This window comes from Hemiscyllium ocellatum, chromosome 12, assembly GCF_020745735.1.
Source record: "Hemiscyllium ocellatum isolate sHemOce1 chromosome 12, sHemOce1.pat.X.cur, whole genome shotgun sequence".
In the NCBI taxonomy this organism is placed as follows: domain Eukaryota; kingdom Metazoa; phylum Chordata; class Chondrichthyes; order Orectolobiformes; family Hemiscylliidae; genus Hemiscyllium; species Hemiscyllium ocellatum.
The window spans coordinates 57368340-57386235 of record NC_083412.1 but is presented as its reverse complement, the minus strand read 5'-3'; the positions used below and the strand labels follow the sequence as shown (position 1 = coordinate 57386235).

Here is a 17896-nt window from a genome sequence, read left to right as displayed (position 1 = left end):
CTCGTCAAAAACAAAACAAACTATGCGAATACAACGTTACGGCTCTTTTTCTTTTGAAGACAAAAAAAGGGATTAGGAGGGAGAACAGCCATCGATTTACAGCAGCACCGTGAGAATTTACAAAAGGGTATCGACATTATATCCCCTGTTTTGGAAATGGGATGGCTTAGGTCCTTGGGATTGTTCGTTTATTTTTGCGGTTTATTTTGCTTAACCGTGTCAGGGGAAAATCATTTGTGAAGTTCACGTTAATTGACACTTTGGGAGCAGTCGACTTCACGGTCGTTAAATATGCATTTTAAATACTTGGTAAACTGCAAAGATTCCACAACCCCTATTAAAATACCGTATTTTGAATTCCAAAACAGCAGAGGTCATTTCTGCATCATCTTCGCCTTTTCTCTCCTCCTTCAACTTACTGTGAAATGTGATATTTCATCAAAACTATAACATAGAAACAAAATTTTGTCTTATGGACTCTGCAATTGTGTGTTCTCAGCCCATTTATCCAGTCTGTTTTCCCCATCCGTTTAGTTTAAAATATTTTGCTGTTTGCAATTTTTGAGAAGATTTGTAGCCCAGGTTGATGAAGTATGTAAGTTAGCTTGCTGAGCTGGAAGGTTTGTTTTCAGACATTTCATCACCATGACTAGGTAACATCATCAGTGAGGGTCTCCAGTGAAGCTAGTGTATGTCCCACCTCTCTATTTATTGGTCTTGATTTCTTAAGGAGGGAGGTGGGAGGTGATGTCATTTCTGGTTCTTTTGTTCAGGGGAAGATAGATGGGATCTAAGTGGATGTGTTTATTGATAGAGTTCTGATTAGAATGCCATGCCTCTATGAATTCTCATGTGTGTCTTTGTTTTGCCTGTCCTAGTATGTGCATGTTGTCCCAGTCAAAGCGGTGTCCTTCTTTGTCTGTCGGTATGTATGAAAGCTAGTGATAGTGGGTTGTGTCTTTTGATGGCTAGTTGGTGGCAGGTTTCCTGCTTGTTTGTTTGATGTAGCTTTTTTTTTACAGTTCTTGCATGGTATTTTATAAATGACATTAGTTTTGCTGGTAGTATCTAATAGATCCTTCAGGTTCATTAGTCACTGTTTAAGTGTGTTGGTAGGTTTGTGGGCTACCGTGATGTCAAGGCATCTGAGTAGTCTGGAAGTCATTTCTGATATGTCTTTGATGTAATAAAATGTGGCCATAGTTTTTAGTTGCATCGTGTTTGCCTGTTTGGGATTGTTTCTGAGAAAATCGGCAGATTGAGTTTATTGGGTACCTGTTTTTCTTGAAACTGTTGTATAAATATTTTTCTTCTGCTGTTTGTAGTCCTTAGTTGCTGCAGTGTGATGTAGTTTATTGAAATACATTGTGAGAGTGTTGGATGATTGCTTCTGAAGTTAAGTCTTTGTTGCTTTTCTTTAGATGTTGGTTTGAAGTTCTCCGTTAACTGTATGTTCAACTGTCACGTCTTGGAATGGGAGACTGTTGTCATTCTCCTCCTCCTCTTTTGTGCATTTAATGCCTGTCAGGATATTGTTGATGGTGTTGTACGTTTCTTCTAATTAGTTCCGTTAAGTGATGACAAAGGTGTCATCCACGTAGCAGACTCAAAGTTTGGGTTGGATAGAAGGGAGGACAGCTTGTTCATGTCTCTGCATTACTGCTTCTGCTATGAGACCTGATATTGGTGAACCCATGGGTGTTCCTTTGACTTGTTTGTAGGTTTTGTTATTGAATGTGAAGTGGGTGTTGAGGCACAGGTCCACTAGCTTGAGGATATTGTCTTTGCTGATGAGGTTAGTGCTGTCTGGTGTTTGTGGTCCTGGTTTTCCTAGCAGTGATGCCAGTGTTTCCTTGGCCAGGTTGATGTCAATCGATGTGAAAAGGGCTGTAACGTCAAAGGAAAATATTATTTCGCACTCTTCTATCTTTTCACAATAATTAACATCGATCAGGCCAAAGAAACACTGGCATCACTACTAGGAAAATTAGGACCACAAATACCAGACAGCACCAACTTCAACAAAGACAACATCCTCAAGCCAGTGGACCTGTGCCTCACTACTCACTTCACATTCAATAACAACCTATGAGCAAGACAACGGAACACCCATGGGAGCACAACTTTCAGGTTTTATAGCGGAAGCAGTAATGCAGAGATTTGAACAAGCTTCCCTCCCATTTATCCAACCCAAACTTTGGGTCCACTACTTGGATGACACCTTTGTCATTACAAAATGGAACAAATTGGAGGAAACATACAACATAATCAACAATATCCTGACAGACATAAAATTCACAAGAGGAGGAGAACAACAACAGACTCCCATTCCTAGCCGTGACAGTTGAACGTACTGTTAACAGAGGGCTTTAAACCAGTGTCTACAGACCAAGACTTAACTTCAGAAGCAATCATCCCAACACTCACAAACAGAGCTGCATCAAGGCATTATTTCAGTGAGCAACATCTCATTGCAACACCCAAGAACTACAAACAGCAGAAGAAAAATATCCATACGTTTTCAAGAAAAAAGGGTACCCAATGAGCACAATCCGAAAAGACCACTCCCTCCGTGACTCCCTCGTCAGGTCCACACCCCCCACCAACCCAACCTCCTGGCACCTTCCCCTGCAACCGCAAGAAATGCAAAACTTGCGCCCACACCTCCTCCCTTACTTCTCTCCAAGGCCTTAAGGGACCCTTTTATATCCGCCACAAATTCACCTGCACCTCCACACACATCATCTATTGCATCCGCTGCACCCGATGTGGCCTCCTCTATATTGGGGAGACAGGCCGTCTACTTGCGGAATGTTTCAGAGAACACCTCTGGGACACTCGGACCAACCAACCCAACCACCCTGTGGCTCAACAGTTCAACTCTCCCTCCCACTCCATCAAGGACATGCAGGTCCTTGGACTCCTCCATCGCCAGACCATAACAACATGATGGTTGGAGGAAGAGCGCCTCATCTTCCGCCTAGGAACCCTCCAACCACAAGGGATGAACTCCGATTTCTCCAGTTTCCTCATTTCCCCTCCCCCCACCTTGTCTCAGTCAAATCCCTCGAACTCAGCACCGTCTTCCTGACCTCTCTGCCCCCACCCCACTCCGGCCTATCACCCTCAGCTTGACCTCCTTCCACCTATCGCACCTCCAACGCCCCTCCCCCAAGTCCCTCCTCCCTACCTTTTATCTTAGCCTGCTGGACACACTTTCCTCATTCCTGAAGAAGGACTTATACCTGAAACGTCGATTCTCCTGTTCCTTGGATGCTGCCTGACCTGCTGCGCTTTTCCAGCGACACATTTTCAGCAATGAGCACAATCCGCCAATTCTGCAGAAACAAACCCAAACAAGTAGACACAACGCAACCAAAACCCACAGCCTCATTACCTTACATCAAAGACATATCAGAAATCATTTCCAGACTACTCAGACTCCTTGGTATCATGTTAGCCCACAAACCTACCAACACACTCAAACAGCGACTAATAAACCTAAAGGATCCATTCAGTGCTACCAGCAAAGTGAATGTCATTTACAAAATACTATGCAAGAACTGTAAAAAAACACTACTTGGAACAAACAAGCAGAAAACCTGCCACCAGGATATACGAACACCAACTAGCCACCAAAAGACCCAGCTCACTATCACTAGTTTCCATACATACAGACAAAGAAGGACACCACTTTGACTGGGACAACTCACACATCCTAGGACAGGTGAAACAAAGACACACACGAAAATTCTTAGAGACATTGATTCTAACCAGAACTCCATCAATAAACGCATCCACTTAGATCCCATCTACCTTCCCTTGAAAAAAACAACTGGAAATGACATCACCCACCTTAAGAAACTATGACTGATAAATAGAGAGGCGGGACATAACACCAGCACTTCACCGGAGACTCTCACTAAAGATGTCACCTAGTCATGGTGATGAAATGTCTGAAAACAAACCTTCCAGCTCAGTGAACTGACTTGCACAAATTTTGCTGTTATTCAGAAAAGTTCTTTCCAGCAATTCAGATTTTTTTCCAATAATTTTGTTCAAATTTCAAATCTCCTCACTTTCCATTCCACGCTAATCTCCTTCCTTTCTATAATAGCTCAGTTAATGTGAGAAATGCCATGTGAGTTGTGCTAGTTAAGATATAACTGTGCATGTAGATTTCAGTTGTTTATCTCTTACTTTGGATGTTTGCTATTATTTAGAGTTAACTTTGAAATCAAATATATTTGGGGATTGGCATTACCTTATCTGGATTTCCTATCAATATGACACTTTGCTTGCTTAGCAAGACTTTACAGCCTCTATGTCTCAATACTGAATTTGAGAAATTCAGAACCTGACCACAGTGTGTCCTCCATTTTTTTTCTTCCACTATCCCACTCCCTCAGCCTTTCTTGTTTCCTTTGCTCTTAATGGAGAACCATTTGCTCCTTTTCATACATTTTTCTCTTTCACGACCATCTAACAACTGTTTGACTCTTGCACTGAGCCTCGATCCCATCTGTTCTCTTTGCCTCCCTGCCTCTGTCAAAAGTATTTTAAAAAAAGACATTTGCTAACCCCTCTCAATTCTGAAGAAGAGCCATACTTGACTCAATGATAATTCTGTTGTTCTCTGTCCATAGATCCTGCCAGACCTGCTGGTTCACCAGCAGTGTTTGCTATAGTACACTAGATTTTGTCTCGCCACTTCCTTGTATAATTGAAACATAACCTCTCTACTTTTCTATTCAATTCCCTTTTGCAGTAAATTGTAATATTCTGTTAGCTTGTCTAGTTATTTGTTGTAACAACATATTAGTATTTTGTGACTCATGGACCATGATATCCACATCCTTCTGCAACTCTGAACTCTGTACTTTCTCACCATTTTAGGTTTTATTAGTTCTTCCTGCTAAGATGGACTAAAGCCGCATAGTATATTGTTGCATCCTCACAGGAGTGACAGAAAAGTTGATTACTTGTCACAACAGTCTGCAACAGATGTGGGAGAATAATGTCCCTGGTTATGGGAGGTAGAGCAGATGTTTGCATGATTTCATTGTCAGGTTAAAGTTGGGCTCCTCCATGCTCCTTGGCACAGATAGAAAGCTGTTTGGCATGCCAATTAATGCTGCCACTATCTTGGTGTGTATGCCCATTCAACAGCCTTCTGAGTGCTGTCCCATTTAAAGTTTTCATCTGACTCTGATGCAGCAATACTCTCTACAATCTTGCCTCTGAGTTGAACCCATCCTGAGTTGCAGCCCACACCAGTGACTCATTATGTGCTAATCCTGACTCTATATTAACTTCTAGGGTAAATTCAGTGAGTGTCAGGTGAAGCAATATGGTTTTTCATCACTTTGTGCTGTTGCTCTTTTTCTTACTCTTTGAACTGCTGTGGCACCAGTTTTTGTTTGCTTGAAAGAAAAAAAAACAGAAAAGGAAGGTACTTGTGAAAGAGTGGATAAGTGGGTGAACTGAGGGGTGCATGTTTACACCATCAGCATCTTATTCCAGCCTACCAGATATCAGAAAGAGTTGAGAAGAGGTGTAAAAGGCAGAATGATGCTGTCATACTCAATGTTTTCGAGGACTTGCCATGACCCCACAGTATCTTCTAAATCCACAACCCGACCATCTAGAAGAATATATGCAACAGAGGCATGAGAGCACCACTGCCTGCAAGTTTCCTTCTAAGTCACACACCATTGTGTAACTATATCGCTGTTCCTTTTTTTTTGATGCTAGGTAAAAATCTTGGACTCCCTAATAGCATTGTGAGTGTACCTAACCATCATGGACTAAGAAGGTGATTCATCATCACCTTCTGTAGGACATTCCGGGAAGGACCACAAATGTTGGCCTAGCCAGTGACACTCCCCTTTTGTGAAAAAATAAAACAATTAGGTGCAGTACTGACTGGATTTAGTGGACAGTTACTGGAAAATGGAATAGGCTTTGGTTGGGAGAAAGTAACATTTCGTGCAAAGAGAAGGCTGAGTAGATTTAAGGCTGATAGTTGTGGGTGGATGCTTTGAAACAGGGGATAATGATATGAAGGGACCAATACCTGAGAAGAGTGAACTAGTTGTAATGTCAAAAAGAATAAGGTATAATAGGGAGAGTTGAATAATCAACTCTTTTTTTTGTAAAAAGAGCAAGCGTTAGGTCATAGATGAGTTGAGCTTGAAGGCAGGAGACAAACTAAATTAAAATGAGAGAATAAAGTCTGGAATACAGTAGTAAAAGTGCTACAATTTTACATAGTTATTGAGAAAGGAGAACTGTTCCAGAGGCAACTGAGCCATTCGTCTTTGTTTTGATAACAGTGGAGTTTTGGATTAAGAGGGTAGATGATGATGAGAAAGGAATTAAGGCTGTTGCTAGCAGTCAAGAAAGTCTAAGGATATTTTTACTGCCTTGCATAGTTGTAGATTAGTAGTTATTTTTTAAAGAGGACTGTGGCAAGTAACATTTGTGCCACACATGACGGGCATCGACCACCTCCAATAAGAGACAATTGAACCACCACCTCTTGATGTTAGTGGCGTTATCATCACTGGATCCTCTACTATCAACATCATTGACCAGAAACTCAACTGGACCCACCATATAAATGCTGTGGCACCAAGAGCAGATCAGAGGTTAGGAATAATGTGGTGAGTAACTCACCACCTAACTCCCTAAGTCCTGCCTGCCATCTACAAGGTACGGGTTAGCACTGTGATGGACTAATTCCCACTTGCTGGGATGAGTGCTGCTCCAACGATGCTAAAGCAGCTTGACACCAGCCAGGAGAAAGCAGTTCACTTGATTGGCACTAGATCTACAAGCATCCATTCAAGCGTGAGACCCCCTCGTGTATACAGGTCCAGTGCTGGTCGGAGGAGGCAGAGATCAACTGCGGTGCTGTCTGGAATCAGCTGATTGGGCCATGTTCAAACAGTCCGCAGGTACCTTGGACGAGTATGCCACCACATACAGACTTGATCAGCAAGTGTGTGTGGAGGACTGCATACCAAGGAAATCAATCCAGGTGTTCCCCAACAGGAACCACTGATGAATCAGGACATACAGAACCTGCTAAAAACCACACATGAGGCCTTCAGATCAGGAGACCCACTCAAGTATAAGGAATCCAAGTATGACCTTCGCAGAGCCTTACGACAGCCAAGGACCAATACCAATCCAAACTAGAGACACAGACAGACACTCAGCGACTATGGCAAGGACTGAATGATATCACAGGTTCTAAAATTTATTTGGTTCTGCTCCTGCTATTTCTGGTTGTCGCTTCTGGTTATTCATTGTAGTGGCCATATATTGAATCTAGGTCTTTATGTTTGTTGATGGATCCGTGGATGAGTGCTATTCTTCTAGAAATTTTCTGGCTGTCCTCTGTTTGTCTTGTTCAATGATTGTTATGTTGTCTCAGTCGCATTTGTGGTCCTTGACATATGTGTGTATGGTAACTAGGGACAGCTGGTCGTGGCGTTTAGTGGCTAGTTGGTGTTTGTGGATGCAGATTGCTAGTTGTCTGCCAGTTTATCCTATATCGTATTTCTTGCAGTCTTTGCATGGAATGTTGTAAACTACATTTTGTCTTGTACATGATTGATATAGGGTCTTTTATCAGGGTGAGTCTTTGAGTGTGGCTGTCCGATTATGGGCTGTCATGAATCCCAGTGGTCAGAGAGGTCTGGCTGTCAGTTCAGGTACTTTTTTTTATGTAAGGTAGCATTGCTAGTGAGTTAGGTCGTGGCATGTCCTCATTGCGTTGTTTGTCTGTTAGGCATTTATGGATGAAGTTGCAGGAATAACTTGGTGGACACGCTGTAAAGGCGTTGTTCTTCCTTCCTTAGGTCAGGAGTGCTGCAGTGTGTTGTAGTTCTTTTGATCAGGATCCTAATGCAGTTTCTCGTGTGTTCAGGTTGCTGTAGGACCTGATTGGTGTAAGTATGTGGCTTTCCTGTACACTTTTTGTGGTGGATTCACCGTTCTGTGTTCTTTCTATTATCACATCCAGGAATGGAAGCAGATTGTTGGTTTCCTCCTCTCTCGTAAATCTGATCCCTGTGAGGATAGTGTTGATCGTCAGGTGTGTGTACTCAATTTTTGTTCTCTTAATGATAACAAAAGTGTCGTCCACATATCTGATCCAGAGTTTGGATTGGATTTGTGGGAGAAATGTTTGTTCCAGTCTTTGCATCACCCCTTCTGCTCTGAACCCTGAGATAGGTGAGCCCATAGGTGTTCTATTGATCTGTTCATATATTTGATTGTGAATGTGAAGTGTGTCATCAAACATAGGTCTAGTACCTATGCAATTCTTGTTGATAGGTTTCCTGTTGTGTTGTCTGTTCTGCTTGCCCAGGAGGTTGGCTATTGTCTCTCTGGCTAGAGTTTTGTCAATTGAAATGAACAGTGCCGTTACATCAAATGAGACCATTGCTTCGTCCTTGACTGTGTTTATGTTCTTGATGTTGTCTAGGAATTCCTGTGATGATTATATAGAGTGTTTGGATCCGCTGATAAGATATTTTAGTTTTTGTTGAAATTCTTTTGCCAGTTTATGCATTGGAGTTCCAGGGAGTGCTACTATGGTTCTAAGTGGTATGTCTAGTTTGTGTACTTTGGATAGTCTGTAAAATCTAGGAGTGTTGTTGCTTTCTGGTTTCATCGTTTGTAGGTCAATCCTGGTTATTAGTTCGCTTTTTTTGTAGGTTCTGTGGTCTATTGTTTAATATATTGGTTAACTGTGATGTGGGGTCACACTCCCTCTGTAGGTGGATGTTGATATGTGCAAGTAGTTTCTCTGCTTTCTGATTATATTCGGTCTTGTTCATGATAACAGTTATTCTGCCCTTGTCCACTGGTACTATGATTATGTTCTTCTCATTTTTGAGTGTTTTAGGGCTTCTCTCCCTTTGGTATTAAGGTTGTTCATTTGTATTTTCTTTATTAGTAAAGGTACAATTTTTTTTTTAATTTCAAAAATATATTCATAAAATATTTTGATGATCTGTACAATTGGTCATGCCATACATACGTAACCATTCCATTTCTTGGCATACAGAGACAGAGTAATCATTCATATATACAGGTCTGTACGATTACTATCCACATATTTAGCAGGGGGGTCAGCGGAGCCCCCTTACTGCGTCGGACCTCTGTGCTTAGGCAGGCAGACTATACACGGTGATCTTTCCCCACCACGCTTTGGCAGCAGCTGTCCCAAGCTTCAACGCGTCCCTCAACACGTAGTCCTGGACCTTGGAATGTGCCAGTCTGCAATACTCAGTCAGGGCCAACTCCTTCAGCTGGAAGATCAACAGGTTTCGGACCATCCAGAGAGCGTCCTTTACTGAGTTGATGATCCTCCAGGCACAGTTGATGTTCGTCTTGGTGTGTGTCCCGGGGAACAGACCGTAGAGCACGGAGTCCCACATCACGGCGCTGCTCGGGACGAACCTTGACAAACACCACTGCATTCCTCTCCAGACTTCTGCATAGGCACATTCCAGAAGGAGGTGTGTGACAGTCTCGTCCCCCCGCAGCCGCTTCAAGGGCAGCGTGCATAAAGGATCTCACAGGCAGAGCCCTTCTCACCACCAACCAAGCCATGTCTTGGTGCTTGTTGGAAATTACTTTGACAGTCTGCTCAGGGAACTGCTCGATCAGATCCGCCCTCTCCTTTTCCTGAAGAGTCTCAAGGACACTATGTGTTGACCACTTCATGATGGACTTGTGGTCAAAGGTGTTTTTCTTCACAAACTTCTCCACGAAGGACAGGTGATACAGAACAGTCCAACTACTTGGAGCGTTCCGTGGCAGCAAGGCCAGGCCCATCCTTCGCAACACTGGGGACAGGTAGAACCTCAGTACGTAGTGACACTTGGTGTTTGTGTACCGGGGATCCACGCACAGCTTGATGCAGCCATACACTAAGGTGGCCATCAGGGTGAGGGTGGCATTGGGTGTATTGTTTCCCCCGTTGCCCAGATCTTTATTAGTAGAGGTACAATTGTTTAGTCTGACTGCTTATTGTGCCTCTTAGTCTGTTAGTTCTGAACATACATTCTAGTGCAGCTAGGATGTCTGTTATTTTTGCGTCCCTGTGATTGTAGTTGAGTCACTTGGCTAGTACGACTTTTTCATTGTCTGTAAGCTTTTTATCCAGTGTCTGTGATGTTGACTTCTCTGCTGTTGGTTAGCTTAGTCATTTTGTCTTATAGTGGCTGTTCTCTTTCTGTATGTGGTTTTGTTCTGTCCCATGGTGATGGCCTGTTTGGTTATTTTTGAAACTAATGATTTTTGGTGCGCAGTTTCTTGTTTGTACCTGCGTAGTCTGCTGTCTGCTGTGTGTGTCTGTAATCATAACCTGGATAATCCTGAGACCATTTTGCCTGACTGTTTCCCTGGCTTGTGGGTTGTTGATTGTTGATCTGTATTTGATTCACTCGACATCCATGTAGGAATTGGAGTTGTTCATAGGTAGCGCTTAGGTAGTTGGCACGGGATTCCCATTTCCTTTCTTAAATGTCTGCAAATCAACTTCCCAGCTCGGCAACCATACCCACAACTATGACACTGGCATCCAGGCTACAAATCACCCCTCTAATCTTAAATCTGTGCCCACCCAAGGAAAAAGACCTTGGCTATTCACTCTATCCGTGCACTCTATTTTATAAATCTCTCTGAGGTCACCCCCTTAGCCTCCGCTCCAGGAAAAAAGCCCCAGCCTATTCAGCCTCTCCCTATAACTCAAACTCTACAGTCCTGACAATATCCTTGTAAATCTTTTCTGCACCCTCTTAAATTTAACAACATTTTTCCTGTAGAAGGGCAACCAGAATTCATTGATTGCTGTAGCAGGCTCCAGGGGCAAAATGCTTTTGCTGTTGTTTTGTATGTTCATATGTAGACACAGATTCAGATTGCAAATATTTTGAGGAGTATGACAAAGGAGAACTTGTCATTATACATACCTCAAAGCTCAAAACTTTAACTTGTTTGTGGTTTGCTAATGCGTGAACTACTGTGTAGATTCTGTGCAATTTTCATTTAATAAAACTCTCCAGTGCCCTGGGATTTCATGTCCTTCCTGTGACCACAATCATTTGGAATCTCCTGTCAAAAAATAAATTACTATGAATCTTTTCGTTGTTCTTACTTGTTGTAATTTCTTGCTCAAACCATTCATGTTCTTTTCACTTTTCCCAATCTCTGCCTTTATCTTGGTTTTCTCAACTATCAAAAGCTATATTTATTTTTAACTTTGAACTTATTATCACCATTGCAATATTTGTCCCTGGTTATTGTTTCATAGAAGACCAGAAAGGACAGCATATTAAATATTTGAATGTGGGATTTGATGGGACTTGAACTGCTTCTCATATTGGTAAATTTTACAGCTGATTTGGTTGATGGTGCAGTAGTTTGTCGTGCTATGTAGCTGTTAAATTATTAAAATGTTTTTAAGTTCACATAACAAGTATGTCTAACAATTTTGAAATTCTGTTTTAATTTATTTATAAGTTGAATAATTCAGCAAACTTTATGGTAGGGTTGAAGAATTCATTGGGTATTAGGGGAAGGATAGTGTAAGAGAGAAACATTTGAATTCAAGGCTTGAAATTCCAATATGGTAGTAGCTTTTGTACTTGTTTATGTGTAGAATCTGGCAGTTGTATTTTCAAAATTTAAATCACAGTTTCACTATATTGTCAGTATAAATTGATACAGAATTAGTATTTTTAGATAAAAGACATATTGTTGTTAATACTAGGATACATAATAAATTAAGCACTTGGCTCCGATTCCTCAGCTCTCAACATTTCTCTGTTTTCTATGATATTACTTGATGCTGTTTGTTTGGTATGAGCTCCTAAGGTCTACCACTTCTCCTTTTCAATCTCTCGTGCTTGCAGTTCCTGCTCTTTTCATTGAGCTGCTGCACAATGCTGCGACTCCATTTGAACCACAAATATTAATGAAGCATTGTATGAAGTTACCTTGACCTGGCCGTACTTGCAAAAACAAGACAATCACCAAGAATTCTGGAATGATGTAGCACAGAGGCTACCCAACCCGTTGTGCATGTGAAGGCTTGTAATATTCTACAATTTATTTTCCAAGTATTTATCCAATCCTCTTTCTAAAGAAATCTCTTCCACCACCCCTTCAGACGACACATTTTAAAAGAAATGGAGAATATTACCATAATATTAAAAATTGTATTAATGTTACAGATAATCTCCGAGGTTCAGCATCACTAGTTGATTCTGATGCAGACTTTGATGTTGGATTGAAGTTTGCCTGCTGAGCTAAAAAGTGAAGTTTTAGACGTTTCAATACCCTAACATTTTCAGTGGACCTCATGCGAAGCAATGCTTTCTATTTATATGTTTGGGTTTCTTTGGGTTGGTGATGTCGTTTCCTCTGGTGATGTTATTTCCTGTGGTGAAGTCACTTCCTGTTCCTTTTCTCAGGGGGTGGTAGATGGGGTCTAACTCGATGTGTTTATTGATAGAGTTCCAACTGGAATGCCATGTTTCTAGGAATTCTCGTGCATGTCTTTGTTTGGCTTGTCCTAGGATGAATATATTGTCCCAGTTGAAGTGGTGTCCTTCTTCCGCAACTACACTGGCACCACCCCCCACCTTTTCCTCCGCTACATCGATTACTGTATCAGCGCTGCCTCGTGCTCCCACGAGGAGGTTGAACAGTTCATCAACTTTACCAACACCTTCCATCCCGACCTCAAATTCACCTGGACTGTCTCAGACTCCTCCCTCCCCTTCCTAGACCTTTCCATTTCTATCTCGGGCGACCGACTCAACACAGACATCTACTATAAATCGACTGACTCCCTCAGCTACCTGGACTACACCTCCTCCCACCCTGCCCCCTGTAAAAGCTCCATCCCATATTCCCAATTCCTTCGTCTCCCCCGCATCTGCTCCCAGGATGACCAGTTCCAATACTGTACAGCCCAGATGGCCTCCTTCTTCAAGGACCGCAGATTCCTCCCAGACGTGATCGACGATGCCCTCCACCACATCTCCTCCACTTCCCGCTCCTCCGACCTTGAGCCCCGCCCCTCCAACCGCCACCAAGACAGAACCCCACTGGTTCTCACCTACCACCCCACCAACCTCCGTATACAGCGTATCATCCGCCGTCATTTCCGCCAACTCCAAACAGACCCCACCACCAGGGATATATTTCCCTCCCCTCCCCTATTAGCGTTCCGCAAAGACCACTCCCTCGTCAGGTCCACACCCCCCACCAACCCAACCTCCACTCCCGGCACCTTCCCCTGCAACCGCAGGAAATGCAAAACTTGCGCCCACACCTCCTCCCTTACTTCCCTCCAAGGCCCCAAGGGATCCTTCCATATCCGCCACAAATTCACCTGTACCTCCACACACATCATCTATTGCATCCGCTGCACCCGATGTGGCCTCCTCTGTATTGGGGAGTCGGGCCGCTTACTTGCGGAACGCTTCAGAGAACACCTCAGGGACGCCCGGACCAACCAACCCAACCACCCCGTGGCTCAACACTTTAACTCTCCCTCCCACTCCACCGAGGACATGCAGGTCCTTGGACTCCTCCACCGGCAAAACATAACAACACGACGGCTGGAGGAGGAGCGCCTTATCTTCCGCCTGGGAACCCTCCAACCACAAGGGATGAACTCCGATTTCTCCAGTTTCCTCATTTCCCCTCCCCCCACCTTGTCTCAGTCAGTTCCCTCAACTCAGCACCGCCCTCCTAACCTGCAATCTTCTTCCTGACCTCTCCGCCCCCACCCCACTCCGGCCTATCACCCTCACCTTGACCTCCTTCCACCTATCACATCTCCATCCCCCCTCCCCCAAGTCCCTCCTCCCTACCTTTTATCTTAGCCTGCTTGGCACACTCTCCTCATTCCTGATGAAGGGCTTATGCCCGAAACGTCGAATTTCCTATTCCTTGGATGCTGCCTAACCTGCTGTGCTTTAACCAGCAACACATTTTCAACTGTGAATCTCCAGCATCTGCAGACCTCATTTTTTATGGAACAGTGACCTAGATCCGGTGTAGGTCAGAAGGTGTGTAATTACAGACTACTGTTTGTTAATGGAATGATTTTTAAATACTTTTGGCTTTATGACAACCAATGTAAATACATTAAGTTTTTTTGAGTTCAGAAACAAGTTTTAGTAATGTATAGAATTTAGTTTGTTTCCTTTTGTGTCGTAACCTTTCTTTTATTATAAAGAACATCTGCAGCCTTGTGTGTTTCGATGACTAACCACACATTAATCAACTGAAAATTAAATATATGATAATATAAGCCAGGTTTAATTGCGATATTACTTGTCCAGTTCTAATCTCAGCTGGGATCATAGCAGTAACAAGAAATGAATGAAAGTGCTGAATATTCCAGTGCTCTCAGAAGTGGAACATGCAAAGGAATAACCTATTCCCTCATGATCAATTTGTGTGGTACCTGGGTGACTCTGCTCCTAACGTCATTACAGAGTTTGTAAAACCATGAAAAAAAGAGTTGAACTCCACAGAGATAAAGTGACAGTGACAGCCAATAACATCAAGGCAGCAGTTTACCAAATGTGGGATAAAGGGGTCCATGCAAAATTAGTCAATATGAATCATAGAAAACTTTTCGAATCATAGGGGGTCAATCATTGCAGCCTATGACATCACTGCAGGAGTTCCTCCAGTTAGTGACCTGGCCCAAGCTATCTTCAGCTTTTCTTTCACTTGCGTTCATGAGCATTGCTAGCTGGTTAGCATATATGTCCTATCCCTAGTTACAGCGGTGAGCTGTCTTCTTGAACCGCTGCAGTTCATGTGCGTTGGGTAGACCCATGATGCTGGTAAGGAGGGAATTCCAGGATTTTGGTTCAGCAACAGTGAAGGAATGGTGATATATTTCCAAGTCAGCATGCTGAGTGGCTTGGAGGAGAATTTGCAGGTTGTGATGTTCCCATGTATCTGCTGCCCTTATGTTTGATCAATTATGAGGTCAGAAGTAGGTATTCTCACTGGTGGCACAATATTCAGCATGATTTGCAAGTTCTTTGACCCTGAAAAAGCTCATATTCATAGACAGCAAGACCCAAACAAAATCTAGGCTACGACAAGGATTGTTGCTGAGGTGTCACATGAATACTTTGCATCTGTCTTTACCAAAGAGGATGCTGTTACCAAGGCCATAGTGACAGAGCAGAAACCTCTGTCACTAGAAGGGTTGAAAATTAATAAGGAAGAAGTCCTGGGCTCAGTGAAGGAAGAGTGAGCCAGGTGTCATTGAAGGGAATGGTCCGTTTGAAATGCCAAAAGAGGAAGGGAGGATATGTTTGATTGTGGAATGGAGAATAGTGATATGTTAATTGTAGAAACTGGTGAAGGGAATGGGACAACGATATTCCATCCAGCACAGTAATTCTCACAGGATTCTCAAGAGACTTTTTTCATTCAAGTTTTCTTGAGGTAAACATTTGCTTAAAAAGTATACTGATTCACTTATGTATTCTGTTCTTGCTGTCACTTGTGGTGTTAATATTTTCTGTTTTGTTATCTTACTCTTTACCACCATTCCTGCCCCTTGCCTTTGCCCATTTTATCTTTTAGGATCATGAAGAACAGTTTTCCTTTATAGCAGAATGGTACGATGCAAGTGCTAGCCTAATTCGGCGCTACTTATTTTTCTTTTATCCAAAGGATGGATCTATTGAAATGGTAAGAGTTTTGTTTTACTTTTCAGCTTTTATGTTGTATAAATCTTAAATTGCATTAGATTGAAAACAAGCCTCTGCTTTTGTTCGGTTTAGCTGAAGATAGCAGAACTTTAACTGGTATCAATATGCAAGCGAGTGAAATATAGAAACAACATATCCACATAGACATAGAATTCAATATCCCATGTATTGTGGAAACCTCATTTTTAGTACCCCTATTATTTATAATTCTGATTATCTGCCAACTAGAATATTGTCTGGTCAAAATCTAATGCAAAAGGTCATTTAATTTATAGATTCTCTGTATTTCATTTTTTTCTTTTATTTTATCTCCATTTCTTATTCAAATATAACAGCATTTAAATGTTTTACTTATTCATTGTATTAATTCCCAAGTTTAGGGACCTGTGATTATTTCCGAGTAAAAAGTGAGGTCTGCAGATGCTGGAGATCAGAGCTGAAAATGTGTTGCTGGTTAAAGCACAACAGGTTAGGCAGCATCCAGGGAACAGGAAACTCGATGTTTCGGGCCAGAGCCCTTCATCAGGAATGAAGAGAGGGTGCCAGGCAGGCTAAGATAAAAGGTAGGGAGGAGGGACTTGGGGGAGGGGCGATGGAGATGTGATAGGTGGAAGGAGGTCAAGGTGAAGGTGATAGGCCGGAGTGGGGTGGGGGCGGAGAGGTCAGGAAGAAGATTGCAGGTTAGGAGGGCGGTGCTGAGTTCAAGGGAATCGACTGAGACAAGGTGGGGGGAGGGGAAATGAGGAAACTGGAGAAATCCGAGTTCATCCCTTGTGGCTGGAGGGTTCCCAGGCGGAAGATGAGGCGCTCTTCCTCCAACCGTCGTGTTGTTATGTTCTAGCGATGGAGGAGTCCAAGGACCTGCATGTCTTCGGTGGAGTGGGAGGGAGAGTTAAAGTGTTGAGCCACGGGGTGGTTGGGTTGGTTGGTTCGGGCGTCCCAGAGGAGTTCCCTGAAGTGTTCTGCAAGTAGGCGGCCTGTCGCCCCAATATAGAGGAGGCCACATCGGGTGCAGCGGATGCAATAGATGATGTGTGTGGAGGTGCAGGTGAATTTATGTCGGATATGGAAGGATCCCTTGGGACCTTGGAGTGAAGTAAGGGAGGAGGTGTGGGCGCAAGTTTTGCATTTCCTGCGGTTGCAGGGGAAGGTGCCGGGAGTGGAGGTTGGGTTGGTGGAGGGGTGTGGACCTGACGAGGGAGTCACGAAGGGAGTGGTCTTTGCGGAACGCTGATAGGGGAGGGGAGGGAAATATATCCCTGGTGGTGGGGTCCGTTTGGAGTTGGCGGAAATGACGGCGGATGATACGCTGTATACGGAGGTTGGTGGGGTGGAAGGTGAGAATCAGTGGGGTTCTGTCTTGGTGGCGGTTGGAGGGGCGGGGCTCAAGGTCGGAGGAGCGGGAAGTGGAGGAGATGTGGTGGAGGGCATCGTCGATCACGTCTGGGGGGAGTCTGCAGTCCTTGAAGAAGGAGGCCATCTGGGCTGTGCGGTATTGGAACTGGTCCTCCTGGGAGCAGATGTGGCGGAGATGAAGGAATTGGGAATATGGGATGGAGTGTTTACAGGGGACAGGGTGGGAGGAGGTGTAGTCCAGGTAGCTGTGGGAGTCAGTCGGTTTATAATAGATGTCTGTGTTGAGTCGGCCGCCCGAGATAGAAATGGAAAGGTCTAGGAAGGGGAGGGAGGAGTCTGAGACAGTCCAGGTGAATTTGAGGTCGGGATGGAAGGTGTTGGTAAAGTTGATGAACTGTTCAACCTCCGCGTGGGAGCAAGAGGCAGCGCTGATACAGTCATTGATGTAGCGGAGGAAAAGGTGGGGGGTGGTGCCAGTGTAGTTGCGGAAGATGGACTGTTCCACATATCCTACAAAGAGACAGGCATAGCTGGGGCCCATGCGGGTGCCCATGGCAACTCCTTTAGTTTGGAGGAAGTGGGAGGATTGGAAAGAGAAGTTATTCAGGGTGAGGACCAGTTCAGTCAGTCGAAGGAGGGTGTCAGTGGAAGGGTACTGGTTGGTGCGGCGGGAAAGGAAGAAGCGGAGGGCTTTGAGTCCTTCGTGATGGGGGATTGAGGTCTACAGGGACTGGATGTCCATCGTGAAGATAAGGCGTTGG

The 17896-nt window shown here is 43.7% G+C and overlaps 1 protein-coding gene across 5 annotated transcripts in view; it reads left to right on the top strand.

The window, feature by feature from the left end:
• The window catches only part of nme7 (NME/NM23 family member 7), a 162880-nt gene that overhangs the window by 402 nt on the left and 144582 nt on the right, over positions 1-17896 (top strand). For 4 of the 5 annotated variants that reach the window (XM_060833577.1, XM_060833578.1, XM_060833581.1 and 1 more), the window contains exon 2: positions 15652-15759. In XM_060833577.1, the coding sequence (XP_060689560.1) occupies positions 15652-15759 (108 nt within the window). Of the gene's footprint in view, positions 1-61; positions 128-15651; positions 15760-17896 lie in introns of those variants that run through there. The other variant, XM_060833579.1, reaches the window with a different exon arrangement.